Source organism: Dendropsophus ebraccatus, chromosome 12 (assembly GCF_027789765.1).
Source record: "Dendropsophus ebraccatus isolate aDenEbr1 chromosome 12, aDenEbr1.pat, whole genome shotgun sequence".
Lineage (NCBI taxonomy): Eukaryota > Metazoa > Chordata > Amphibia > Anura > Hylidae > Dendropsophus > Dendropsophus ebraccatus.
The window spans coordinates 56,333,903-56,361,091 of record NC_091465.1 but is presented as its reverse complement, the minus strand read 5'-3'; the positions used below and the strand labels follow the sequence as shown (position 1 = coordinate 56,361,091).

The following is a 27,189-nucleotide window of genomic DNA, read 5'->3' as shown; positions in this document are numbered from 1 at the left end:
TGTCTGGGCTGTGAACCAGAAAATCAAAGCTGCGAGTATGTGAGGAATTATGTAAATGCAGCGTGTAATGTATTTCCATTCATTCAGAATTAAGAGACGGTGCACCCTCCTACCACCAGGGGGAGCTCTGCTCTGAGCGACTCTGTCTCACCGCGCTGACAGTAGTTGTGTAGCTTTATTGTAGACTACGCCCCTTTTTCCTATCAGCCAATCACAGCGTGGAACACGCATCCTCACTACAGTGGTGACAGTAGAGGAAGTGTTGTGAAGAGAAGGAAGATGCCGGCTCTGCCGCTGCTGGTGAATGTGGGCTTCTCGGTGCTGGGCGGCCTGGCGACGGCTGCTCTCATCCCGGCCTTCCAGGATCACTTCATTGCGGCCAGACTGTGCGGAAGAGACCTGAACAAGCCGAACAAGAAGGAAATGTAAGGCTCCAGGGCTGCCTGTGCCGGGGTACTAGGCTAAAGTGCCGCAGGTCACGGCTGACCTTCCCTTACAGCAGTGATCTCCTATCTGCAGCTGATACGGGACTACAACTCCCAGCATGCTGCTGAGCCTCAGGGAGGGGGCTGTGCACTGAATTGATTACACGCCGCATCATGCTGTGAAGTCGTGTAGGTTGAGAATGTATGATTGTGCCTTACAGAGCGCTACAGAGTGCTGGGCGAGGGGGAGAGTCATCTGCAGGTGGTGCCCCCATGAGCCAGAGAGGAGAATTACACACTCAGTGCCCTTGTTTGAAAGGGCTGTTAACACTTATCAGCCTGCCCCTAACTGCCACAGCAGCCACCCCAGCCCACCCCTCACTGCCGCAGCAGCCGCCACCATCCGCCCGCCCCTCAGTGCCGCAGCAGCCACCATCAGCCTGCCCCCACTGCCGCAGCAGCCACCATCAGCCCGCCCCTCAGTGCCGCAGCAGCCACCACCATCAGCCTGCCCCCACTGCCGCAGCAGCCACCATCAGCCCGCCCCTCACTGCCGCAGCAGCCACCACCATCAGCCTGCCCCCACTGCCGCAGCAGCCACCATCAGCCCGCCCCTCAGTGCCGCAGCAGCCACCACCATCAGCCTGCCCCCACTGCCGCAGCAGCCACCATCAGCCCGCCCCTCAGTGCCGCAGCAGCCACCACCATCAGCCTGCCCCCACTGCCGCAGCAGCCACCATCAGCCTGCCCCTCACTGCCGCAGCAGCTGCCACCATCAGCCTGCCCCCACTGCCGCAGCAGCTGCCACCATGAGCCTGCCCCCACTGCCGCAGCAGCTGCCACCATCAGCCTGCCGCAGCGGCCGCCACCATCAGCCTGTCCCTCACTGCCACAGCAGCCACCATCAGCCTGCCCCTCACTGCCACAGCAGCCGCCACCATCAGCCTGCCCCTCACTGCCGCAGCAGCTGCCCCTCACTGCCATAGCAGCCACCATCATCAGCCCGCCCCTCACTGCCGCAGCAGCCGCCACCATCAGCCTGCTCCTCACTGCCGCAGCAGCTGCCCCTCACTGCCACAGCAGCCACCATCATCAGCCCGCCCCTCACTGCCGCAGCAGCCGCCACCATCAGCCTGCCCCTCACTGCCGCAGCAGCCGCCACCATCAGCCTGCCCCTCACTGCCGCAGCAGCCACCATCAGCCTGCCCCTCACTGCCGCAGCAGCCACCATCAGCCTGCCCCTCACTGCCGCAGCAGCCACCATCAGCCCGCCCCTCACTGCCGCAGCAGCCACCACCATCAGCCCCCCTCACTGCCGCAGCAGCCACCATCAGCCCGCCCCTCACTGCCGCAGCAGCCACCACCATCAGCCCCCCTCACTGCCGCAGCAGCCACCATCAGCCCGCCCCTCACTGCCGCAGCAACCACCATCAGCATGCCCCTCACTGCTGCAGCAGCCACCATCAGCCTGCCCCTCACTGTCGCAGCAGCCGCCATCAGCCCGCCCCTCACTACCGCAGCCGCCACCACCATCAGCATGCCCTTCACTGCAGCAGCCGCCACCATCAGCCTGCCCCTCACTGCCCCAGCAGCCACCACCATCAGCCCCCCTCACTGCCGCAGCAGCCACCATCAGCCCGCCCCTCACTGCCGCAGCAGCCACCATCAGCATGCCCCTCACTGCCGCAGCAGCCACCATCAGCCTGCCCCTCACTGCCGCAGCAGCCACCATCAGCCCGCCCCTCACTACCGCAGCCGCCACCACCATCAGCATGCCCCTCACTGCAGCAGCCGCCACCATCAGCCCGCCCCTCACTGCAGCAGCCGCCACCACCACCATCAGCATGCCCCTCACTGCCGCAGCAGCCGACATCAGCCTGCCCCAACCATCAGCCTTCCTGGTTTGTTGTTCTGTTTGCATGACTAAAGGTGCGTTTACACAGACAGATTTCTCTGACAGATTTTTGAAGCCAAAGCCAGGAATAGAATTGAAAAGGTAAGAAATCTCAGTCTTTCCTTTATGATCTGTTCCCTGTTTATAGTCTCTTCCTGGCTTTGGCTTCAAAGATTTGTCAGATAAATCTCTCTGGGTAAACGCACCATAAGGAAACAAAAGGTAACAAAGTTTAAACCTGCCTGGGATACAAGGAGGATTTCGGTAGCACTAATTGATTTGAACTATTGAGTTGCAGTCTGTGGATTACATTAAGTGGTATGCAGACTGTGTGATTATAGCCCTAGACTGTACACATGAGTTCATGGTGTTCTTCTCCTTATCTTATTTTCACAGTCCGGAGTCTCAAGGAGTGATCTGTGGTGCAGTGTTCCTGCTCATACTATTTTTCTTCATTCCGGTCCCATTTCTGAGCTGTTTCATCGAAGAGAAGTGTAAAGAGTTCCCGCATCATGAGGTGATGTCATCACAATAGTTTTTTTTTCACATATAGGAGTCCTGACACTGAAAGCTCAGATTTAGTTTACACAGACACCCAGTGCTACGTGCATGATTAATTTCATCTCGTTCCTCTTCTTACAATTTTTTTCATCAATGGGGTCTTACTGGTTGTAAGAATGAAGGGAATGCAGCGTTCTTGTAGTACTGATTCCCTTTTTTCTATGCACAGTGGATGGCCATGAAACACATGACCACATGAGAGCACTTGTTACTTCTCTGTACTACTGTACTACTGCCGTGGATACAGATATACTGTAAATCCACATACAATGCATTGCAGAAAAAGAAATTTCCCAGATTTCCCACAAATAAAGTAGGGAAAAGTGCTGTGCAGATCTGTTGAACTTTGTAAACTACTAGATGCAGATGGCATGCTGTGGGTTCCTAAATACTCACCGTGCCATAAAGTCTCTACACTTTTTTCCCTGCCCTTCACTTGCATAGTAAGTTGTTGCACATAATTGATCTGTACTTATTTCATGCCCAAATAAAACTGTAACCCTGATCATATCACTGTATGTTATGACATCCTCTGCCATCATCCCTGTTGGTTTTGTCTAAGTTGTTTTCTTTTCCCTTTTCAGTTTGTTGCCCTTATTGGATCTCTACTTGCCATTTGTTGTATGATCTTTCTTGGTTTTGCTGATGATGTCCTGAGCCTACGTTGGCGACATAAGTTACTCCTGCCCACAGCAGCATCACTACCATTATTAATGGTATACTTCACTACTTTTGGCAACACTACTATTGTAGTGCCCAAACCCTTCAGGCCAGTTCTCGGGCTTCATGTAGACTTGAGTAAGTGTATAGAGCTGCATAAAATGTAATATGTAGTGTCAAGGAGTCAGAACAATCAAAAGTACTGTACCATATGGATTTAAATGGAGATACAGTATATTATCGAGACCAGTTTTCATTATGGTATCAATGTCTTATTTGGTATTCCTTTATTAGCTAGAGTGTATAGGTTGCCTGATGCCTGAACACCATGTTCACAGTCACGCATGGTAAAATAAAAGCATGATATGTCCATAAAATAAGCCGAAAAACGGCAGTCTGTGCACTCATTGGAAAAAATCTATAAAATGTATTTTTATCTTCCAGTGTGTGCTCGGATTGACATATTTCCATATACCTTTATGTAGCATATTGTTATGGAAGAAATGACCGTATTTTTTCTTAATTTATCGCAGAATTTTTTATTTACTGTGTGTAATCTTAAGCTTTAAAAAGCATTTATGATTACTGTTGTTTAACAAGCTAGGACACAATCCTATATTATTTCACTAGTGAAATAACTGTGACAGTCTGTCACTTTAAGGGGGTTTCCAGGCAAAACATACTGATGAGCCTTCCCCCGGATAGCTTATTAGTCAATGACTGGTGGGGTGTCAACACCCCGTGAATACCTAATCAGTATGTTTTACCATGAAAACCCCTTTTAGGGGTTGCAACTCCTCCACTCAGCTTTTATTATTTTCCTGAACAGCTAGCAGTTTTATCTTACACTTTCTCTCTCTGTCTATAGGTGTCCTGTATTATGTATATATGGGGATGCTGGCAGTATTTTGCACCAATGCCATTAACATCCTGGCAGGAATCAATGGTCTGGAGGCTGGTCAGTCTTTGGTCATTGCTGGCTCCATCATAATTTTTAATGTTGCAGAACTGAATGGTGAGTACTATAGTCTTATTGAAAGTATATGCCTTAAATAGGTGGGGGTTCAATTTCTGAGAGAGTGGGAGTTCCCAACTCCAGAGGAGCGGAGGGGAGGTGGCTGCATCTCCTGTAGATATGAGCAACAGACATCCTGTAGATCGGTTGTAAATTTCGCATACAGGAATCTCCCTTTTAAAGGAGTAATTTGGCTAAGGGTATGTTCACACCTCTTTTTCGGTCCCACGTGCAGCCCGAAGTGGGACCTACGGCCACATTTACTTTAATAAGCAGTCATTATGTGACTGTGTTCTGCTCATTTACGGGGGACGTACACAGCTTTTGTGCAGGACTAGAAGCATGCGTCAGAACATACCCTAAGACATGTTCTGACGCATGTCCGGTGATCCAGCAGCACTATCAACAGGCCGCATGCTTTAAACTGTCTTATTGAAATGAATAGTGAAGTGTCGCAGCCACAGGATTTAGGCCGGGAGGACCTTGCTCGGCGCTGGACGGAACCAAGTGCAGTTTCGTATATAAAGAATATTTATTGTCTCACAAAGTCTCACTTTTCTGCTTTTCTACTGTGCTGGAGAGAAATGCTGCTGGATGAATGTAAACCCAGCCTTATACCTTCAGCTAGACTTAATGGGGCAACACACTAGGTGTAATGAAGTGACAGTTTTGCCTGGGTTGCTGTTTCATTTGATTAAAATGGAGCACTACAGTAAAGGCCCAGCCTCATAGGACTCCACAGAAATGGTATTGTGAGTTGTATGTATCTTCTAAGCACAGGGGTGATTTAGACAAAGGAAAAACATAATACACTGGTCAGTTTTGCTTTATGGAAGAAAATAATATTTACCAAGTTAATACTCCAGTCAGCAAACATTGGTGATAATTAAAGAGTTTTTCAGATTTTTTTTTTTTTTTTTATTGATGGATTTTTCTCTGCATAATTCATCAAACACAGCTCTGGCCATCAGTTGGTGCCAGGTGGATTAATAAAAACATCCCAGAAACCCACTTAACTCTTACTATTTCCATACTGAGGGGGTGAGGTGGGGTAGTTACAGTCATTTAATAAGCTGCCCAGGGTTAGCACTTCGACTTCCAAGCCCACAATAGCTACTTTGAGCCGTACATATGTAAGAGAGATATGTGTATGTGCTTTACAGTCAGCTGGAGCTTGCTGTTACATGGCTTAATGCTCCATTACAGATCAAACACGTCACAGCAGGATCTAATAGTGAAGGTAAAAGCCAAGAAAAAATAATTTGATACAACAGTTAGAACTCACCTTTGATATATAATTGGGTGATTTTATTCCAAGGTGGTAGCACTTTATGGGAAGACATTGGTGCTTAGTTTCTTCAGGCAAAAGCATTGCATCTTTACTCTGTTTTCTGCTGGTACATGTTGGAGTGTCTTTATGCCATTAGGATTATAAATATATTCCTTGCCTCTTTCTAGGTGACTGCCGCAATGATCATCTCTTTTCCCTCTACCTTATTATTCCTTTCTTTTTCACCACATTGGGCTTGCTGAAGCATAACTGGTAAGAAATAATATTCTTTTTATTCTTTTTACACTAAGCAGTTTGAGTGAATTTTTAAAGGAGTTTTCTGATTTTGTCCCCAATCCGAAGTTCATATTAGACTGCCTTACCCATGCTGCAAATGAGCGCAGATCTAGCTTTAGGGTAGCTGCACACATACCGTATTGCAGCGGATTTGATGGTGCGGATTTGATCTAAATAACTGAACACTGCATCTGCTGCGGATCCTGTACGTGTGAACGCACCCTCAGGCTAGGTTCACACTCTGTATCTGTGCGGCTGTATTGCGGGCGGTAAATCATCGGCCGGATTTTTCCGGTTCATGCGTAGGCTGGAAAGTATACGATATACGGCTGCACAGTGCACACTATGTATGAATCTACGGCCCGATCGTAAACGGACCCGTAAAAAATGAACAAGACCATTGTTTGCGGCTGGAAATGCGGCCGTGGATTGACAGGTGGTACGTACGGAGTACTTCAAAAATAGCCGGTAATGATGCCGAATGCCGATGCCTCTAATAGTTAATATATTAAATTAATAAAACACATTTTCTTTGTAATAAAGTCCCTTTCGTTGTTCAATAATTTAATTCTAACGAATCCATCATTGTGCAATTAAATATACTGTTAAAATAAATATATATATAAATAAATGTATATTTATATATTTATTTTTTGACAGTATATTTAATTGCACAATGATAGATTCGTTTAAATTAAATTATTGAACAACGAAACTGATTTTATTTCAACCAAAATGTGTTTTATTAATTAAATATTAATTAGTACAGAAAGCTCCAGTAAGCCGTTAATTCATATTGCCGGCAATAGAGCATTCTGTACTAATCATCACTTTACTTTAATTAAAACATCAAATGTTTCTTCTAATTATGTTATCACAATAGCATTATGAGAAGAAACATTTAGCATTATATGTGCCCTCAGCTGATTGGCTGATCGGCTGAGCGCACATATAATTAGCGGGTCCGCAGCACAGTGACTTAATTGTGCTGCGGACCAGTGAAGAGGACACATCGGGGGGAGTATAGAGCTCTCCCCACCCCCTCCCCAGCACTGCACCCCTCCCAGCAAGGAAGGGGGGGTCACTTAACCCCTTCCTTGCTGGGATGGGTGCAGTCTGACATCAGTCTGGCCCCCAAGGGGTTAAGGGGGATGCAATACATCCTCCCTTAACCCCTTGGGGGCCAGACTGTAAGCAGCGATCTGTAAAGATGCTGCATACTGTAAGGTGCACAACACCGCTCACAATGATGGGTGTTGCGCTCCTGTTTGTGTGTTTTTTGTGTGTTTCTCCCTTTTTGTTTTTCAGATATCGGTATCCTGTGGATTACGTCGGATTACATGGACTACGTCGATGACCAGCGGTTGTTTTTTTAATAAAATGGTCAATGAGGGGTGTGGGGGTGTTTTTATTTGAATAAAATATTTTTTTAACTTGTGTCTTGTCTTTATTTCGTTACTTTATAGACTTAGTAGTGGAAGCCGTCTAATAGACGGAATCCATTACTAAGTCGGGGCCTAGTGTTAGCCGGTATAAAATGGCTAACACTAACCCCCCATTATTACCACAGTACCCAATGCCACCAGGGGTACTGGGAAGAGCCGGGTGCCAGTGGTCCCAGAGCGTCAGAATTGGCGCTCCTGGACCAGGCGGCAGCAGGCTGGTAAGATTTAGGCTGGGGAGGGCCTAAACCAATGGCTCTTCCCACCCTGGTGTTACCAGGCTGCTGTCGTTTGTTTTTTTAACCCGGCTGGTTATAAAAATAGGGGGGACCCTGTGCGGTTTTTTTAAAATAAATAAATAATTTAAAAAAAACGCATAGGGTCCCCCCTATTTTTATAACCAGCCGGGTTAAAAACCAAACGACAGCAGCCTGGTAACACCAGGGTGGGAAGAGCCATTGTTTTAGGCCCTCCCCAGCCTAAATCTTACCAGCCTGCTGCCGCCCGGTCCAGGAGCGCCAATTTTGACGCTCTGGGACCAGTGGCACCCGGCTCTTCCCAGTACCCCTGGTGGCATTGGGTACTGGGGTAATAATGGGGGTTAGTGTTAGCCATTTTATACCGGCTAACACTAGGCCCCAACTTAGTAATGGATTCCGTCTATTAGACGGCTTCCACTACTAAGTCTATAAAGTAAAGAAATAAAGACAAGACACAAGTGAAAAATTTTTTTATTCAAAAAAAACACCCCCACACCCCTCATTGACCATTTTATTAAAAAAAACAACAACAAACAACCGCTGGTCATCGACGTAATCCACGGAATCCAACGTAATCCACAGGATACCGATATCTGAAAAACAAAAAGGGAGAAACACACAAACAGGAGCACAACACCCATCATTGTGAGCGGTGTTGTGCACCTTACAGTATGCAGCATCTTTACAGATCGCTGCTTACAGTCTGGCCCCCAAGGGGTTAAGGGAGGATGTATTGCATCCCCCTTAACCCCTTGGGGGCCAGACTGTTGTCAGACTGCACCCATCCCAGCAAGGAAGGGGTTAAGTGACCCCCCTTCCTTGCAGGGAGGGGTGCAGTGCTGGGGAGGGGGTGGGGAGAGCTTTATACTCACCCCGATGTGTCCTCTTCGCTGGTCCGCAGCACAATGAAGTCACTGTGCTGCGGACCCGCTAATTATATGTGCGCTCAGCCGATCAGCCAATCAGCTGAGCGCACATATAATTCTAAATGTTTCTTCTAATAATGCTATTGTGATAACATAATTAACCCCTTAAGGTCCAAGCCAATTTTCGTTTTTGCGCTTTTGCTTTTTCCATTTTATGTTTAAAAGTCCATAGCGCTTGCATTTTTTCACCTAGAGACTTATATGAGTGCTTATTTTTTGCGAAACCAATTGTACTTTGCAATTACAGGCATAATTTTTCCATAAAATATGTTGTGAAACCGGAAAAAAATCATTTGCGCTGTCAAATTGAAAAAAAAACGAATTTGTTTTGATTTCGGGGAGATTTGCATTTACGCCGTTCGCGCTATGGTAAAACTGACTTGTTATGCATGTTCCTCAAGTCGTTACGATTACTATGATACATAACATGTATAACTTATATTGTATCTGATGGCCTGTAAAAAATTCAAACCATTGTGAACAAATGTATGTCACTTAAAATCACTCCATTCCCAGGCTTATAGCGCTTTTATCCTTTGGTCTATGGGGCTGTGTGAGGTGTCAGTTTTTGCGCCATGATGCGTTCTTTCTACCGGTACCTTGATTGCGCATATACGACTTTTTGATCGCTTTTGATTACATTTTTTCTGGATTTGATGCGACCAAAAATTCGCAATTTTGCACTTTGGAATTTTTTTGCGCTTACGCCGTTTACCGTGCGAGATCAGGAATGTGATTAATTAATAGTTCGGGCGATTACGCGCGCGGCGATACTAAATATGTTTATTTATTTATTTATTAATTTATATTTATAAAATGGGAAAAGGGGGGTGATTTGGACTTTTATTAGGGGAGGGGATTTTTTATTAATAAAAACACTTTTTTACTTTTTTTTTTACATGGACTAGAAGCCCCCCTGGGGGGCTTGTATATACACAGCAAAGATCCATGAGATCGGTCATAGATTACTATGGCCTGCTGCAGGCCATAGCAATCTACTGCCGAGCCGGGATCAGCGTCATTCCGACGCTGAGGCCCGGCACAGCCAGAAGAACGGATCTCCCCCCCCGCGAACGCATCGTGGGGGGGAGATCCGACCCACTAGACACCAGGGATGTGATGTCTGAAGCCCTTCAATGCAGCTGTCAGGTTTGACAGCTGCATTGAAGTGCTTAATTAGCCGGCGCGGCAACGGGACCCGCGCCGGCTAACAGAGGCACTGCCCGGCTGCACGTGTCAGCCGGGATCAGCGCCGTTCAGAGCGGGGTCCCGGCGGGACCCCGCTCTGAACACCCCCCGCGGCGCCATGACGTATTAGATACGTCATGGGTCGCTAAGGGGTTAAAAGAAACATTTGATGTTTTAATTAAAGTAAAGTGATGATTAGTATAGAATGCTCTATTGCCAGCAATATGAATTAACGGCTTATAGAGCTTCCTGTACTAATTAATATTTAATTAATAAAACACATTTTCGTTGTAATAAAATCAGTTTCGTTGTTCAATAATTTAATTTAAATGAATCCATTATTGTGCAATTAAATATACTGTCAAAAAATAAATATATATGTAAATATACATTTATTTATATATATATTTATTTTAACAGTATATTTAATTGCAAAATGATGGAATCGTTTAAATTAAATTATTGAACAATGAAAGAGACTTTATTACAACGAAAATGTGTTTTATTAAGTCAATATATTAACCATGAGAGGCATCGGCATACTGCAGAGGATCGCAAACCCCGGTAATAGCAATTCATGTAAACTGTTTCCCTGCTTTCCCAGAGGTGTTTGCATCACTTTCTTAAGATTTTATTTGTTATTTTTAGTTGAACCAGATTTCCAAGTAAATGACCGTATGTTTTCAGCCGCATGTCTATTTTTTCCCACGGCCGGAGTTTCAGCCGCACATTTCCAGACGCATAAAAAATACAGCCGCACACATACGGAGTGTGAACATAGCCTTAATCATCCATAGGCCGTGAATCACCTTACACATGGAGAGATAGGCAGCTGATGATTTCTTGACATTTTAAAAGACTGAGATTAGCAAACAAACAATGTGTTTGCTTGCTTGTCGGCTAACTGATGTTTCTATTACACACAGAGATATCTGCCAGATCTGGCCCGCCGGATTCAGGCAGCTATCACCCCATATACTAAAGACAACTTTCAGACAAGGAGAAAGAAATCATTCGCTTGTTGGCTGATCAGTGTCTTTAACTATATGTCTAAAAATCATTGGCCACTGGCCTTACATCTCCCAGTATAATAGGTGATGCACGGCTAACAGCTGATGAAAGCAAGGGCTGCACAGATATCACTAATGATGTCCATGCAGCCCTGCCTGCACTATTATCAAGCTGTGTAATAGCCTCAATAAGCGAGTTCCCATCTAGCAGATGGGACAGTCTAGTAAAGCCTGTGGTTTGTCTGCAATGTGCTTAACTGCACTTCAAACTCTGAAACACAATGATGACACACAGAAGATAAACTCAAGTCACACTCCGATCTATCTAAGCTCACTCAGAAGGAGTGCACCAACTGATCCCTAAAGTAGCTGAACAAGCTCAGGGCACCTGCGGTCTGTTGTTAAATTGTCACTGTCGTTTACATTTTTTTATTTTTTTTTTTGCAGAAAAAAATAGTAGAGGCATTTTAGTAAACTTTGTAATTTGGTTTATTAGCCAAAAAATGCATTTTTATCATGAAAAAGCAGTTTGAAGCTCTCCCCCCTGTCTTGATTGTTCTCTATGGAGAGGGGAGGGGTGGAGGGAGATGAGACACCAAAACAGGACAACAAAGAGTTAATTTACAGCTACATCACTGGCTATCTCCTCTGACAGTCAGCAATGACCTATCTGACCTCTGAATATGGCTTTCATGCAACTTCCGCTGTGTAATGCTTTGTTCTCTGCTGCCGACTAATCTCCCTCCTCCCTTCTCCCACCTCCCCTCTTCATAGAACAGACAGGGCTCGACTGATGTAAAACAGTTGAGATTTCCTGATAATGAGCAGTGGATGAGAGGGAGGGAGGGGGTGGGGACCTGGGGAAAGTCTTTTTGAAAGCAGATAATGCCATATTTGCCTAATAAACCCAATTACAAAGTTTCTTAAAATCGCCTGGACTATTGATTTCTGCAAAAAAATGAAACCACAGTTAAACTTTGAACTTACTGTTATAGAAAGAATTAGGGGCCTATTCCACGGGAGCGATAAACAGCCCCATTCGGCCGATTATCCCTCGGTGGAATAGAAAGAACGATCAGCCGATGATCGTGTCATCGCTGATCGTTCATTTAGGTTTAAACCTAAACCATCGTTCGCCACCCGCGTATCGCTACGGTGGAATAGCAGTGCGCAGGGGCGACCGATGATTCAAGCAGAGCAGCATACATTACCTGCAGGGCTAAGCGGTCTGACAGCTCAGTCAGGCCGCTCTGGAGTTGATGCTGCACGCGGGACGCGGGGAGGAAGACGGAGCGGAGGAGAAGCCCTGCAGGTAATGTATGCTGCAAGGGCTGCAAAGACATCGGTAATGATGTCCCTGCAGCCCTTGCTTAACGGTCATCGGGGCCGTGGAATAGGCCCAGTAACCGAGTGCTGATCTAACTGTACGTCCAGGGCTGCCTACGGGTGTTCAGAGCGGGGCCGCCGTGGTCCCGGGTGCCACATGTAGCCGTGCCCGCTAATAAGGTAATCTGGTGCAGCTGTCAAAGATGACAGCTGCATCCGATTTCTTGATGCAGCCGCTCCCTGGTGTCTAGTGGGGTGGATCACTCCTCCGGGACGTTGTCTCAGAGGAGCGATCCACACGTCTGGCTCGGGCCGGGGTCTGCGCCGAATTATTAATTAATTACATTCCTGATCTCGCACAGTAAACGGCGCAAGCGCAAAAAAATCCCAAGGTGCAAAATTGCGCATTTTGGGTTGCATCAAATCCAGAAAAATTGTAATAAAAAGCGATCAAAAAGTCGCATATGCGCAATCAAGGTACCGACAGAAACAACACATCATGGTGCAAAAAATGACACTTCACACAGCCCCATAGACCAAAGGATAAAAGCGCTATAAGCCTGGGAATGGAGCGATTTTAAGGAACATATATTTGTTAACAATGGTTTGAATTTTTTACAAGCCATCAGATAATATAAAATTTATACATGTTACATATCGTTGTAATCTTAATGATTTGAGGAACATATATAACAAGTCAGTTTTACCCCAGGGCGAATGGCGTAAAAAAAAAAAAGTACCCTCCAAGTAAAAGAAATGTGTTTATTTTTTACAATTTCACCACATATTGAATTTTTTCCTGCTTTTTTAGTGTACTTTATGAAAAAAATTCAGCCTGTCATTGCAAAGTACAATTAGTGGCGCAAAAAATAAGGGCTCATGTGGGTTTCTAGGTGAAAAAGTGCAAGTGCTATGGCCTTTTAAGCACAAGGAGGAAAAAACGAAAACGCAAAAATTTAAATTGGCCTGGTCCTCAAAAGGTTAAAAACTATATCACTGTCGCTAACACATTCACTGGTGACATTGCCTGCTTTGAAAAAGCTGGTATCACCAGTGAAACATGTTAGTACTTTAGTTAGGACCTTAGTTATTGTATACACTTACATAAAGACCTTTACTTGGTAATGTTCTGATTTTACAGACAATCCCAACAAAAAGTCCTGCCAAATAAATCCTACTGTGCAACACTTAGACCAACAAACCAAACAGAAGAACTTGCACAAATGTTTAGAAAAGTATAACAAAAGTCTTTATTAGAAAGTATAAATAAATAAAATTACACAGAATGAGATATGGGATAAAACACAGAGGTCAAAACCAGATGGGGGGGAGAAATATCAGTGTGGTATATGATAGTCAAAAAGTGGAGTGTAAAAGTTAGTTAATTAGGTGGATGTTAATGCAACATCACCATCTAGTGATCACTGTTTGCATGGAAACTTGTGCCTGATAAAAAACCACTCAGGAACATAAATAAAAAGAACTCCTAATTACAATGCTCACTTAATTGATTTAGAAAAAGAGGGGGGCTGTACGCAACCCCTACATAGGTTAATCACCGTAGTAGTATCAGTGTAAGAACCACAGGCATTACAACCATACACAAAAAGAGTAAAAAATTAATTGAGTGATAACAAAAAAGGAAAAACCACACTGAAATCCTACCGCCCGCCTGGCATAGAAGCATAGATGTTCTGATTTTAGTTAATTTGTGAACGATTATTATGTGTCTTCTCCTTAATATGTATCTACCTTTTCCCAAATTGGTTTGTGTGCCTGCTTTTCTGTTTGATAGGTATCCTTCCAGAGTCTTTGTTGGCGATACATTTTGCTACTTTGCTGGTATGACTTTTGCTGTAGTCGGCATTATTGGACACTTTAGCAAAACTATGCTACTGTTCTTCATTCCTCAAGTTCTGAACTTTTTATATTCATTGCCACAGTTACTGCACATAATCCCATGTCCACGTCATCGCCTACCAAGGTAATGCATTGTCATTTTTTTACCATTATTTAACAGGTAGTTTACCTTTTTAGAATCCAGAAACAAACAGACTCTAAGCTGCTATGTTTTCTTAGCACAAGGGCCGCTGAGAATAAAGGTAATTTTCTTAACATCCTCAGTGCCATTTTCATTACTTTATATGTAAATTAGGTGGATAGGACCACCACCCTCAGTGCACCAATCTGGTTTCGCCTTTCTGCAGTAGTGAATGTTAGAGTGATGTCACTGCAGAGCACCACCTCAATATTTTTGAGCCCAGGACAAAAATGTTAATTTATGAGGCCATCAGCTTTATGAGGCCCCCTTCACACGTCCGGAAAAATAATCCGGATTTCCTATCAGAAAATCCGGACGGATTTCCGGACCCATTCACTTTAATTAGTCACGGACACCCTTCCCGATTTTTCCGTAAGGGTGTCCGTTCCGGAAAATAGATCCGGAAAAAATAGGACATGTCCTACTTTTGTCCGGAATTCCGGTCGGACGCCCCCATAGAAGTTTATGGGAGCGCCGGAATCACGGGCACTTTCCTGATGTACATCAGGAATGTGCCCGTGATTCCAGATGAAAGAGAGACCCCCGCACACGATCACGAGCTGCCCGCCGCCAGATCACCCTGCCGCGCGGCACCCTAAACTGCGACGCCACCCCCACCCGAACTCACCACTGTTCTCTGCCCCCCGGACCAGACATCAGCCACCTGCCGCCCGATCACCCTGCCGCGCGGCGCCCCCCCCCCCTCCCCCCCGGAACTCAACATTCTTCTATGCCTGATAACCCTGCCGCACGGCACCCCGAACCCCCGAGCCGCCATCGACAGGTAAGATAAAACATCCCTCCCGCCCCCACACCCCACCAGAACTAAAACTCCCACCATGCAGGCCATGATGGGAGTTGTAGTTCTGCAGCCTGTGGCCATCCAGGTTGCAGAACTACTACTCCAATCATTCCCCTGCTGCCAGGCCATGATGGGAGTTGTACTTCTGCAGCCTGTGGCCATCCAGGTTGCAGAACCACTACTCCCATCATTCCCCTGCTGCCAGGCCATGATGGGAGTTGTAGTTCTGCAGCCTGTGGCCATCCAGGTACACTAGAGGCAATGTGGGTACGTGTGATGTATGTTGGCATACTAGACCATATTGAGAACCCCTTTTTTCTCATCAGGAAATCCTAAAGGTTTTTCCTGATGGTAAAAACGGATTACTGTCAGGAAATCCTGATACTTTCCTGATGACATTTAAGGCCTCCTGATCAGGATTTCCTGACAGTAAAAACTGACACGGACGTGTGAATGGGGCCTGAAAGGTATCATTCATTTTATTGCTGCATTCTGTTAGCCCATGTCTGCAGCACATACAATGTAGGATGACAAATTCCTTTGATATCCATATACCAAAACAGGGCATGTGGACAGGAGATTTGTGGTGGAGCATAGGTCATCTCCCTGCTGGCCCTCTTGATCAGTTGGGGTCTGAATACTGACCATTCAAAAGTTCTGTGATGTTAAAAAAAAAGAAAAAAAATAGCCAGCACTCCGCTAACACTCGTTTGCACTGTGCAGTTTGCATGCTGCCGTGGCTAACATACAGACAAAAACAGAAAAAATGCTGCAGCAACCTGCAAGTGTCAGGACACTTGAAAACATGTTCTAAAGATTTTTTTTTTTAATGAGGTTCTTAACAAACCATTTGGTCAAATAGAATGTACCAACGCACCACATTAAGGTAAACCCCACAGAGTTGGTCCCTATACTAGCAATGGCCTCTCTTTGACTATAAGCCTTCAAAATTCGGCATCCAGGATTCAAGTAAACTCTGTTTAACCCCTTCGCGTCAGCAATCCGTATATATACGTTTCTACTGCACATACCCCGTGCAGTAGGAATGTATATATACGTTCCCACACTGACAGAGGCTTACGGATGAAAGCGATATCGCTGCAGAGATAGCGATCCCGCTCTCATCTGTGTCCAGCGGCGCAGGTAATGAGAGTCAGCTGCGATCCCACAGCCGACTCTCATTAACCCCTTAAACGTTGCGATCTACAGCGATCGCGGTGTTTAAGGTGCTCAGTGACAGATCAAGCATCTGTCACTGAGTGATCGGTACCTGCAGGGGTCCCGATCGCATGTGCCGACAGGCGGGGGTAAGCTCCTTACCTCCGTCCTGTCGGTTCGTCGATCTATGTGTAGAGTCTGCTCTCAGGCAGGCTCTATACATAGACCGCCGATAACACTGATCTATGCTATGGCATTGCATAGACCAATATATGCAATCTAATGATTGCATATTTTACAGTTAATAAAAGTGTTAAAAAATAAATAAATGAAAAAGTGTAATAAACAAGTTTTGAAAAGTATTAAAAAAAAAACTTATAAACCCCCTCCCAATAAAAGTTTAAAAGACCCCCTTGCCCATTATAAAAATATAAATAAATAAACAAACATATTACATATCGTAGCGTGCGGAATTGTCCGATCTATTAAAATATAACATTATTGTTCCTGCACGGTGAACAGCGTAAACAGAAAAAACGCACCAGGATTGCTGATTTTATCAAATTATATATCACAAAAAAATGAATAAAGAGCAATCAAAATTTTTCTGTTACACCAATATGATATTAATAAAAACTAGAGATCATGTCGCAAAAAATTACACCTCAACTAGCCCTGTAGGTGGAAAAATAAAAGCGCTATGGCTCTTAGAAGGCGAGGAGGAACATTGCGTTAATTTGACCCGGACTTTTCTGCATTAAAGGGCTCTGTCTTGAAGGGGTTAAAACACCCACAAGAGATGGGTGGAGTGCAAGCTAAAAAGAGGTAGCCACTCCCCACATGTAACACAAAAAGCAAAAAAAATAGCCAACACATGTCAACACGTGTTTGCTGTTTGCTAAGAAAGTCATTAAAAAAAAAATCTTTAGAACAGATTTTTGTGTGTATGTGTGTATGGAGGGAGTATATGCAGCGAGTCCTGACTTTGGAAGGTTTTTCTATTTGTCTGATGTGCCAAAAGTTTTTTTCTACTTGTAGGTACCCTTTAAGCTTTGTTTCTGTGGTTACATTGTAAGGGCTGCTCATTGTAAAGAGATCAGTAGATCTGCGCTCGTTTACATTATTGATCGGGCCCCCATCGGCCTGTAGAATAGGACCCTAAAGGGCCTATTCCACCGGTCGTTTAGAGGAGCAAACGAGCGCTCTCAGCGCTCGTTTGCTCCTTGTTCCCCGCTTGCTGCCGCCGCTATTCAACGCGGCTGCGGCGAGCGGGTGAGTGCGGGAGGGGCGGCGGGGAGCTGCGGGGGAACTGCTCGGAGGATCGCTGATCGTCCCGGCAGCCCATAGGATATAGCAGTGTCTGCTGCCGACGCTCCTATTCAACGGAGCGACGGCAGCAGATCGCTGCTATATCAGTCGCTTGTTTTTCAACATGTTGAAAAACAAGCGACTGCTACGATCAGCCGACATGAACGATGTCGGCTGATCGTTGCACTCTATTCCACGGAACGATTAGCGGCCGATATCGGCCGAATACAGACGATAATCGTTCCGTTGAATAGGGCCTTAAGAAATTTTTCTGATGGTATGGTCCAGACAACATACCCTATAGACAAGCTTTCCTTACATGTGTGAAGCTTGTCTGCAGTCATCTGTAAAGAGGCAACAGTAGCACCTGAGAAGCTAGGAGATCACTTTTCTAAATGAAGTATATTGCATAGTTCATGCTGTTTTTTTTAAAGGGATTATCATGTTAAAATAATTTATCACCTATCCACAGGAATCTCCCCTACTGCATTTGTACTTTCCAATCACTTCTATGCCATACTATGCAATTTTCAGGTAACCCCATAGACATTGAATGGTGCTGCAGTCATGGAGTCATGAATACCCCACACTCCTGGCTCACAGTAGCGACATTCTCCTGCAGTAAATAAAATGTACATTTGGACAAACTACAGTACAATCATTCCTACTACACACACTGTTGAAATTGGCATGCCGGTCACTGCTGTGTGCTACTCCCAGAGAGGATGGCATGAACTGGATGATATTTCCCTTAGCATCTATTGCAAATAATTTTCCATTTTAAATGTATTTGGACAATAAAAGTTGGTTGTGGAGCCCCCATTTAAAGGGAATCTGCCAGCTGCAATTTACATTCCAAAATTCCCTGCCCTTACTACTGCATCAAGGCTTCACTTCCTGGATAAAATGGTGATGTCACGACCCGACTCCCAGAGCTGTGCGGGCTGTGGCTGCTGGAGAGGATGATGGCAGAGGGATGCTCAGTGTCCCTCCAGTGCCCTGTGTCCCCCTGCCATCATCCTCTTCAGCATCCACAGCCCACACAGCTCTGGGGGTCGGCTATTTTAAGGAAGTGAAGCCTTGATGCAGTAGTAAGTGCAGGGAAAAAAGCACTTTATGTGCATTTCCCATAATAAGTGTATATTGGTAATTTGTATAACTTTTGGAGGGGCAATACAATACTTTAAAAATTTTGCTGGACTTCCCCTTTAACATCTGACAGTGTCAGCCGTTTGGAAAATGGACTACAACTGACAGATTCCCACTAAGAATATGTACTATTATACTAACAGTCTGCTATTTAACCACCACGTGTCTCTATGCTTCTTTAGGTATGACCCCAGCACAGAAAAACTGAATATGAGCTACTCTAAGTTCAAATCAAAAGATCTGTCTCAAATTGGAGCCCTTTTTATAAAGGTACAGTAAGGTTATTTATTAAGACTGTTGAGATTATCAGAGTGCTGGAAATGATCTAAATTATGTCTTTTCTCCTTCTCGTGGGCTTTGTTAGGTTGCTGAAGCTCTTCATGTTGTTGATGTGAAACGACAGAAGGGTGGAGAAGAGTTCATGGAGATCAGTAATCTGACCCTGATAAATTTTGTCCTGAAGATTATTGGGCCAACTAAAGAGAAAAATCTAACAATACTTTTACTTATGATTCAGGTACTGTAAACAAGATTAGGTTTGGAATGAAATAAATCCAACTTTTCTGAAAAGAAAGCATGGATACACCCATAGGTATAAAATGACATCAGTTTTAGCTGCAGCTGCTGAACCTGCACAGTGTCTGTCATATTGTCAGCTGCTTGTCTGCAGAAGTGCTAGTACACTTAAAAGCTCTACAAGTCATTGCAGAAGTTGAATTCTAGAGTAAGGGTACTATTACACGGAACAATAATCGACCGAATTGGCCCGATTCGGCTGATTATCGCTCTGTGTAATAAATGCAACGATCATCGGCTGATCGTTGATATAGGTTAGAACCTATTTTTGTTGGGCGCAGACCGCGCACCGCTGCGTGTAATAGTGGTGCACGGGTGGCGACTAACGATATACATTACCCATCCACGTTCCAGGGCTGCTCCTGCCGTCCGCTTCTCCCGGGGTCCCGCGTGCGCTCCAGCTTCACAGCAGCCTGTCAGCTGATAGGCCGCTTAGCCAATCACAGGCCGCGGCGGTCCCAGCCTGTGATTGGCTGAGCGGCCTATCAGCTGACAGGCCGCTGTGAAGCTAGAGCGCGCGCGGGACCCGGGGAGAAGCGGACGGCAGGAGCAGCCCTGGAACGTGGATAGGTAATGTATGCCAGTTTAGCAAGGGCTGCAAGGACATCGGTAACTATGTCCTTGCAGCTCCTGTTAAACAATTATCGGACTGTGTAATAGGCCCAGTAAACGAGCGACTATCTAGCAGATCAGCGCTTGTTTACAGGTATTATCGGGCCCTGCTCGGCCCGTGTAATACCACCCCTAAGTCTATGGAGCTTGATTCCTGCAAAGAGATGGGCAGAGCAGGGAACCCAGAAGTGAAGTTTTCAGACGTGCGCTTCTTCCATCTTTATCTAAAAATAGCTTTATCAAAAAATGCTTTAACTTTTGTTTATTTACTTTGGCATCCTGTGTCAGCAATACCAATAATAATCCAGGAGTTTTAAGAGCTCCTGGATAAAGCTGGCCATGTACTTCAGAAATCTGACAGCTGTCGCTTTTGACTAATGCGTGTCTTCCGAATAGAGAGAGATGAAAAATCCATTGCCAATCATTAAAATTAAAATCAAGATGCAATCTCCAACACGAGTCAGTCTGCAGGAAATGAGGGTGGTATACAGTTGTAAACATGGAGCAAGAGCTATTAGGTAATTCAATGATATTGGAATTTTAATATCCTTATCACCTCCTGGCGCCCACATGCAGAGGATAGGTACAACCTAATCGAATCTTCAAACACGGTGGTTCCTATATTGCACTACAATGACCCATTAAATGTATACATCATTGCACAGCTCCCATATAAAGCCTGCAGGATACAATAATGGATGAGAAAGCTCTGTGTGTTTATATGGGAGCTGTGGCACACAAAAAAAAAGAAAAATTTGGTCAACTCTCCTAGAACACCATCCACACTAGGCAGGAGCACGTTGCTATGCTGCCCCCCCCCCCCAACCGCTAGAAAAAAATCCCACAAAAATGATGAGGCTCTTGGTTACCATTTGCAAACAGTGTAAACTGCCCCACCATGGTAAGCCTCATGCTCGGGGCTGCTTTTAACTATTTTTATGTCTGTATCTTGCCATTGTAGTGAGCTGTTGCATTTTTCAGTGTTTTTGTGCTCCTGCCTTGTGTGAATGGTGTTCTTTGAGAGCTGACCAAATTTTGTCCTTTTTTTTCTGTGTTCCAGATGCGGGGGGGGGGCTTGGGGAGCGGCTGCCTCTACTTGGTCGTGCACTCCACCCATCCCACCCAGGTGGTGTAATTATTTTTGCTGGTATAAGATGGCTCTTGCATGCCCAGAGCTTAGGTATATTACATGCCATGGAGAAGCCATAGTACAGTGTAGGCAGGGCCGCCATCAGGAATTTCGGGGCCCCATGCAACCAAAGTGTCTGGGCCCCCCACATTAATAAAAAAAAAAATTGTGTGTTCGACCCACGCCTTGCTGGGAGGTATAATTTGGTTCAGATCAATTCTAGAGAACTGGCTCATATACCCCATTTTCCCCAGTGGCTTAAAATGTAACCTCTGTTATACAGTTATAAAATTGTAGAAACTAAATGTGAACAAGGTGCAATTTAAATGTCACCATACAGACACTTACTTGTATAGCTGCCTCTTGTGCTCTGTATGCAGTGCATTATATTCACCCCTGCAACGTACAATTTATAGCGTGTCTACAAGCCCAGCGGGGCTCATTATGATGGAGACTAAAACTTAAACAAGTATTCCTGCATGGGGGAGGGGTTCCCCTCTATTCAGAATGCTGTTGAGTACTAGGCAATGCCTAGGCAGTACTAGGCAATGATTTGTATATGTTCACCAATATCCCCTCCCCCCCCCCCCCCCCCCCACCCGGTATGCTCACTAACATAGAATATGTTGATAAGGCTAATATAATGAGGCTGTTCCATGTTAGTGAGCATATACAAATCACACACCCCACCAGGCAGACTAGTTTAGCTCACCCAAGCCAGTGATAGCGAATACATGGCGGTGAGAACGCTTTCTAGGAGATCCTGTTTGTGCAGCAGAGGTGTCTTTATCCTGCTCTGCATAGACCCTCGAAATTCAATAATCCCAGACGGGGCATTGCCTAGTACTCAACAGCATTCTGAATACAGGGGAACCCCTACCCCACTCTTGTATAAGTTTTAGTCTCCATCATAATGAGCCCCGCTGGGCTTGTAGACACGCTATAAATTGTACGTTGCAAGGGTGAATATAATGCACTGCATACAGAGCACAAGAGACAGCTATACAAGTAAGTGTCTATTTGAATTGCACCTTGTTCACATTTAGGTTCTACAATTTTATAACTGTATAACAGAGGTTACATTTTAAGCCACTGGGGAAAATGGGGTATATGAGCCAGTTCTCTAGAATTGATCTCACACACAGACACCAGCACACATGTATGCAGACACCAGCACACATGTATGCAGACACCAGCACACATGTATGCAGACACCAGCACACATGTATGCAGACACCAGCACACATGTATGCAGACACCAGCACACATGTATGCAGACACCAGCACACATGTATGCAGACACCAGCACACATGTATGCAGACACCAGCACACATGTATGCAGACACCAGCACACATGTATGCAGACACCAGCACACATGTATGCAGACACCAGCACACATGTATGCAGACACCAGCACACAGGCAATCTTTGACTCTCAGGCTGAAAAACTGTCAGCAGGGCACGATGAAGTTTGAACTTCTGCAACCTGGAGAAATCACCTGATATCACCTGCAGTCCTATGTAACACCACATAACACAGTGGTATCTCTGAGTACAGATAATGTAGTAGATTTCACCTGCAGTCCTATGGAACAGCACAGATAACACAGTGATATCTGAGTATAGATCATGTAGTAATGTCACCTGCAGTCCTATGTAACAGCACAGATAACACAGTGATATCCCTCTGAGTACAGATTATGTAGTAGTCACCTGCAGTCCTATGTAACACCACAGATAACACAGTGGTATCTCCGAGTACAGATAATGTAGTAGCTGTCACCTGCAGTCCTATGTAACACCACAGATAACACAGTGATATCTCCGAGTACAGATAATGTAGATGTCACCTGCAGTCCTATGTAACACCACAGATAACACAGTGATATCTCTGAGTACAGATAATGTAGTAGCTGTCACCTCGGGGCGCCTCTACTAAATGATGTTCTACAAAATAAGAAAAGTGTCAAACAAGGACTCACAGGTGACGTCTTCTTTGATCTGAGGCGTCACTTTCCCTTTTCCTCTCCATCCGGCCAAGTCATCCATGATGATTCCTTCCAGATATGTTTCATCTTTTCAGAACCTGCGAGACAAACAATTTAGGCTCCGCACATTTCTAGCAGCTTCCTTTCCTTTCTCCCTCCTATAGGCTCCCATAGTAACTGCGCTGTTTGGTGTTATGTGCAGTAAAGCGAGTAGGAATGTGGGATGCCCCCTGTATGTAGGATCCCCTGCTGTGCCCCCTGTATGTAGGATCCCCTGCTGTGCCCCCTGTATGTAGGATCCCCTGCTGTGCCCCCTGTATGTAGGATCCCCTGCTGTGCCCCCTGTATGTAGGATCCCCTGCTGTGCTCCCTGTATGTAGGATCCTCTGCTGTGCCCCCTGTATGTAGGATTCCCTGCTGTGCCCCCATGAGCTAATAATGCCCCCAGAGGTGCCCCCATGAACTAATAATGCCCCCAGAGGTACCCCCATGAACTAATAATGCCCCCAGAGGTGCCCCCATGAGCTAATAATGCCCCCAGAGGTGCCCCCATATACTGATAATGCCCCCAGAGGTGCCCCCATATACTAATAATGCCCCCAGAGGTGCCCCCATGAACTAATAATGCCCCCAGAGGTGCCCCCATGAACTAATAATGCCCCCAGAGGTGCCCCCATGAACTAATAATGCCCCCAGAGGTGCCCCCATATACTAATAATGCCCCCAGAGGTGCCCCCATATACTAATAATGCCCCCAGAGGTGCCCCTAAAAAAACAAACATCTTACTCACCTAATCCGCGCTGTGGCTGCAGGCAGCAGCTCTTCCTCCTCTTGGGGCTCCATCTTGCGAGCCGCAGGGACGGGACTTCTGGCAGGCGTGATGACGTCACATCATCACGCCTGCCGGAGAGGTCACGTCCCGGGCCTCCCATAGGCTGCTGGTATGAAGTGCCGGCAGCCTATGGGAGGGAATACAGGAGGAGGACACTGACAGGTCCTTCTTCTGTATTCTGATCACTTTAATGTTCCGCCCGCTCACTGTGCGGGTGGAACATCAAAGCAATCAGTGCATCACTGATGCTCAAAAACAAGTGGCAAGGGGGGCCGTGCGGGCCCCCCTAGCGCAGCCGACGGGCCCCCCCCATGTCTCTTAGGGTCCGGGCCCCATACGGCAGTACCAGTTGTACTGCCCTATCGGCGGCCCTGAGTGTAGGGTCTGCCCCGAGCATGAAGCCACCTTATCGTGGTGGGGTGGTTTACACTGTTTGCAAATGGTAACCAAGAGCCTCATTATTTTTGTGGGAATTTTTATTTTAGCAGTTGGGGGGGGGGGGGCTGCTTTTAACTATTTTCATGTCTGTAGTGGGTCTGTATCTTGCCATTGTGGGGAGCTGTTGCATTTTTCTGTGTTTTTGTATATGGGAGCTGTGCAATGATGTACAGTATATGGTTAATAGGCCATTGTAGTGCAATATAGGAACCACTGTGTTTGAAGATTTGATTAGGTTGTTACTATCCGCTGCATGTGAGCGCCAGGAGGTGATAAGGATATTAATTACCTGGTAGCTCTTGCTCCATGTTTACAACTATATACCACCCTCCCTTCTTTCAAACTGACTCTTTTTGGAGATTGCCTCTTGATCTTAATTTTAATGGTTGTAATTGTGATGAGAAAATAAGTGATTTTATACAGCTTTGTATCCATTTTCTTGTGGTTGTGCTTGTAAAAGGGATTGCCGCAGGTGCATTAATAGTTTTCAGACTGATACATATAAATTAATTGATATGTAGGAAAGATGGATGTGAATGTCTGCTGGAACTCCGCTGTATATATGTAGACCAAATCTCTCTGCTGTGCCTTTTGGCCATAATTGGCTTAAGTCTTTTAGTAAGTTTTCTAAATGGTCACAGTATTGCTACAGTTCTTCAGCTATAAAAAAAAATGTTGATACATTTATCAATATACGAAGAATACCTGCAATATGGGGAAAAAGTTTACTTTTTAGTGATTTTGTGTTTACCTTGGCAGATTCTAGGAAGCTGCTGTGCCTTCTTAATCAGATACCAGCTGGTTCGACTTTTCTATGATGTGTGAGATGCACTACACACTGTACTTGACCACCATGGACTGTACTTGAAGGGTTACCAATGACCCTGCTGCTGCTTCAAGGCCATCCATAGGATATGATGTGGCAATTTTTTTTGTCAGAGGAGCTATCATCTGGCAAAAAATGTGGTCCATCCTTCCTCTTAGCAACAATGCAGTGAACTTTCTTTTTTCTGTACCTGGACTGGGTGCTGTTACATTGGTTGAATTGTTTTGAAGGAGATAAAACAGAATTTTTGTTAATTCTGAAAATATTAAAGGTTTTATGTTTTTAATTAAGTTGCCTTTTTGTTCAATTTGAAGTGTATGTAAATGTTATATTAGGAAAGAAAATTCCTAAGAATTCTGTTATATTTTTATTAAATATATATATATATATATATATATATATATATATATTATATTCTAAGTTATTTGTGGTTACCAGGTTTTATGCCAAATCAGCTCTTTTTGTTCTTCATTCCTTATAACTAACTCCAGTGTGAATATTGGATTGTCTTTCGCATTATCTGCATCCTGGATACACTGGTACATTAAGATTACATTTTGACAGATAATGTGTGTTTAGTAAAAATGAGCAAACCTGGAGCATGCTCGAGTCGATCCGAACCCGAACCCGAACTTTCCGCTATGTGGAAATCATGGATATAGTCATTGGCTGTATCCATATTTTCCAGACAACCTTAGAGCTTTATCCAAGTTCAGCAGCCCCAGCTAATCAAATGCCGAACGTTCGGGTTTGGATCGACCCGAACCCGGTTCGCTCATCTCTAGTGTTTAGATCTTTATTTTTTTATTTTTTCTCATTATTGTATCTTTTTAAAGGCTATGTTCACATACAGTATTTTTGCTCAGTATTTTGGTCACTCACCGTCATTTAATGGCAAAAAAGTGCTGTTGTTTTAAAACAACCGCTGTTGTTTTAACTTCTTAACAACGCATGACAAGTATACTTGTCATGCAGCCGTTGAGAAGATTCAGAGAGGGCTCACGGCGTCGGACCTCTCCATAGCCAGGGACAGCATTTATTAGCCACCGCTACTGATCTGTACTGATAGAAAGTACAGATCATGGCGCAAAAATTTACACCTCACCATTGATCAAAAAAGAAAACATAACCGAGCAATTTGAAGAACTTTTTTTTTACAGGTTTACATTTTTTAAAAGCCATCAAATTCAAATAAAATAAAAGTTATAATAAAGTTATAAGTTATAAAGTTATGTTAGTTTTACCGTAGGGCGAACAGTGTCAACACAAAACACAACCCCCCCCCCCCCCCCCAAAAAAAAATAAAAAAAATAAAATTGCCCCTTTTTTTCTATTTCACTGCACAAAAATTTTGTCCGGTTGCGCAGCATATTTTATGAAAAAATTAAGTCTGTCAATGCAAAGTACAATTAGTAAAAAGTATAATGGCTCATGTGGGTCTGTAGGTGAAATAATGCAAGCGCTATGGCCTTTAAAACACAAGGAGGAAAAAAATTAAAGGGCAAATAACGAAAATTGTCTCTGTCCTTAATGGCAAATAATGGCCATTATTTTAACCCTTTAAACAGTGGACATCCACTCAATTTCAACAGTGTGTGAACATAGCCTTTCTGGTTTTGGTTCCAAAATACGGAGCAAAAATACTGTGTGTGAACATAGTTTTAAAAAAGATACAATAATGAGAAAAAAATAGAGACCTATACAGTGGTGCCTTGGATTACCATCATAATTTGTTCCAGGACTGTGCTTGTAATGCAAATCCACTCTTAACCCCTTAACGACGCATGATGGGTGTATACCCTTCTTGCGTCCGTTAAGGGGGATCAGAGAGGGCTCCCGGCGTGAGCCCTCTCTGTAGCCCGCGGTCCCCTTTTGCTATGTACAGCCAGGGACCGTGGGTATTAGCCGCCGCGGCCGGCTAATTAACTCTTCAAATGCAGCTGTCAAAGCTGACAGCTGCATTTGAATACTGTATTTGTCCCCTCTCCCTGGTGTATAGTGGGGGATCTCCCCCCGCGATGCGATCGCGGAGGGGAGATCCGTTCAAATGAGC

The 27,189-nt window shown here is 44.9% G+C and overlaps 1 protein-coding gene across 1 annotated transcript; it reads left to right on the top strand.

Annotated features, from left to right (window-relative positions):
• The first annotated feature begins 208 nt into the window (after positions 1 to 208).
• DPAGT1 (dolichyl-phosphate N-acetylglucosaminephosphotransferase 1) lies at positions 209 to 25,422 on the top strand. Its single transcript, XM_069946955.1, has 9 exons — positions 209 to 425; positions 2,716 to 2,836; positions 3,465 to 3,678; positions 4,409 to 4,555; positions 6,014 to 6,098; positions 14,070 to 14,258; positions 18,915 to 19,002; positions 19,097 to 19,249; positions 25,070 to 25,422. Exons 1-9 carry the CDS (start codon positions 280 to 282, stop codon positions 25,133 to 25,135), a joined length of 1,209 nt encoding a protein of 402 aa, XP_069803056.1. The 5' UTR covers positions 209 to 279; the 3' UTR covers positions 25,136 to 25,422.
• The last annotated feature ends 1,767 nt before the right edge of the window (positions 25,423 to 27,189 follow it).

Bases quoted from the DNA above. Each gene is read 5' to 3' on its own strand.
- DPAGT1 (XM_069946955.1), top strand. From the start codon at position 280: ATGCCGGCTCTGCCGCTGCTGGTGAATGTGGGCTTCTCGGTGCTGGGC. The intron at 426-2,715 runs GTAAGGCTCCAG...TTATTTTCACAG, and splicing joins AAGCCGAACAAGAAGGAAAT to TCCGGAGTCTCAAGGAGTGA. The intron at 2,837-3,464 runs GTGATGTCATCA...TTCCCTTTTCAG, and splicing joins AAGAGTTCCCGCATCATGAG to TTTGTTGCCCTTATTGGATC.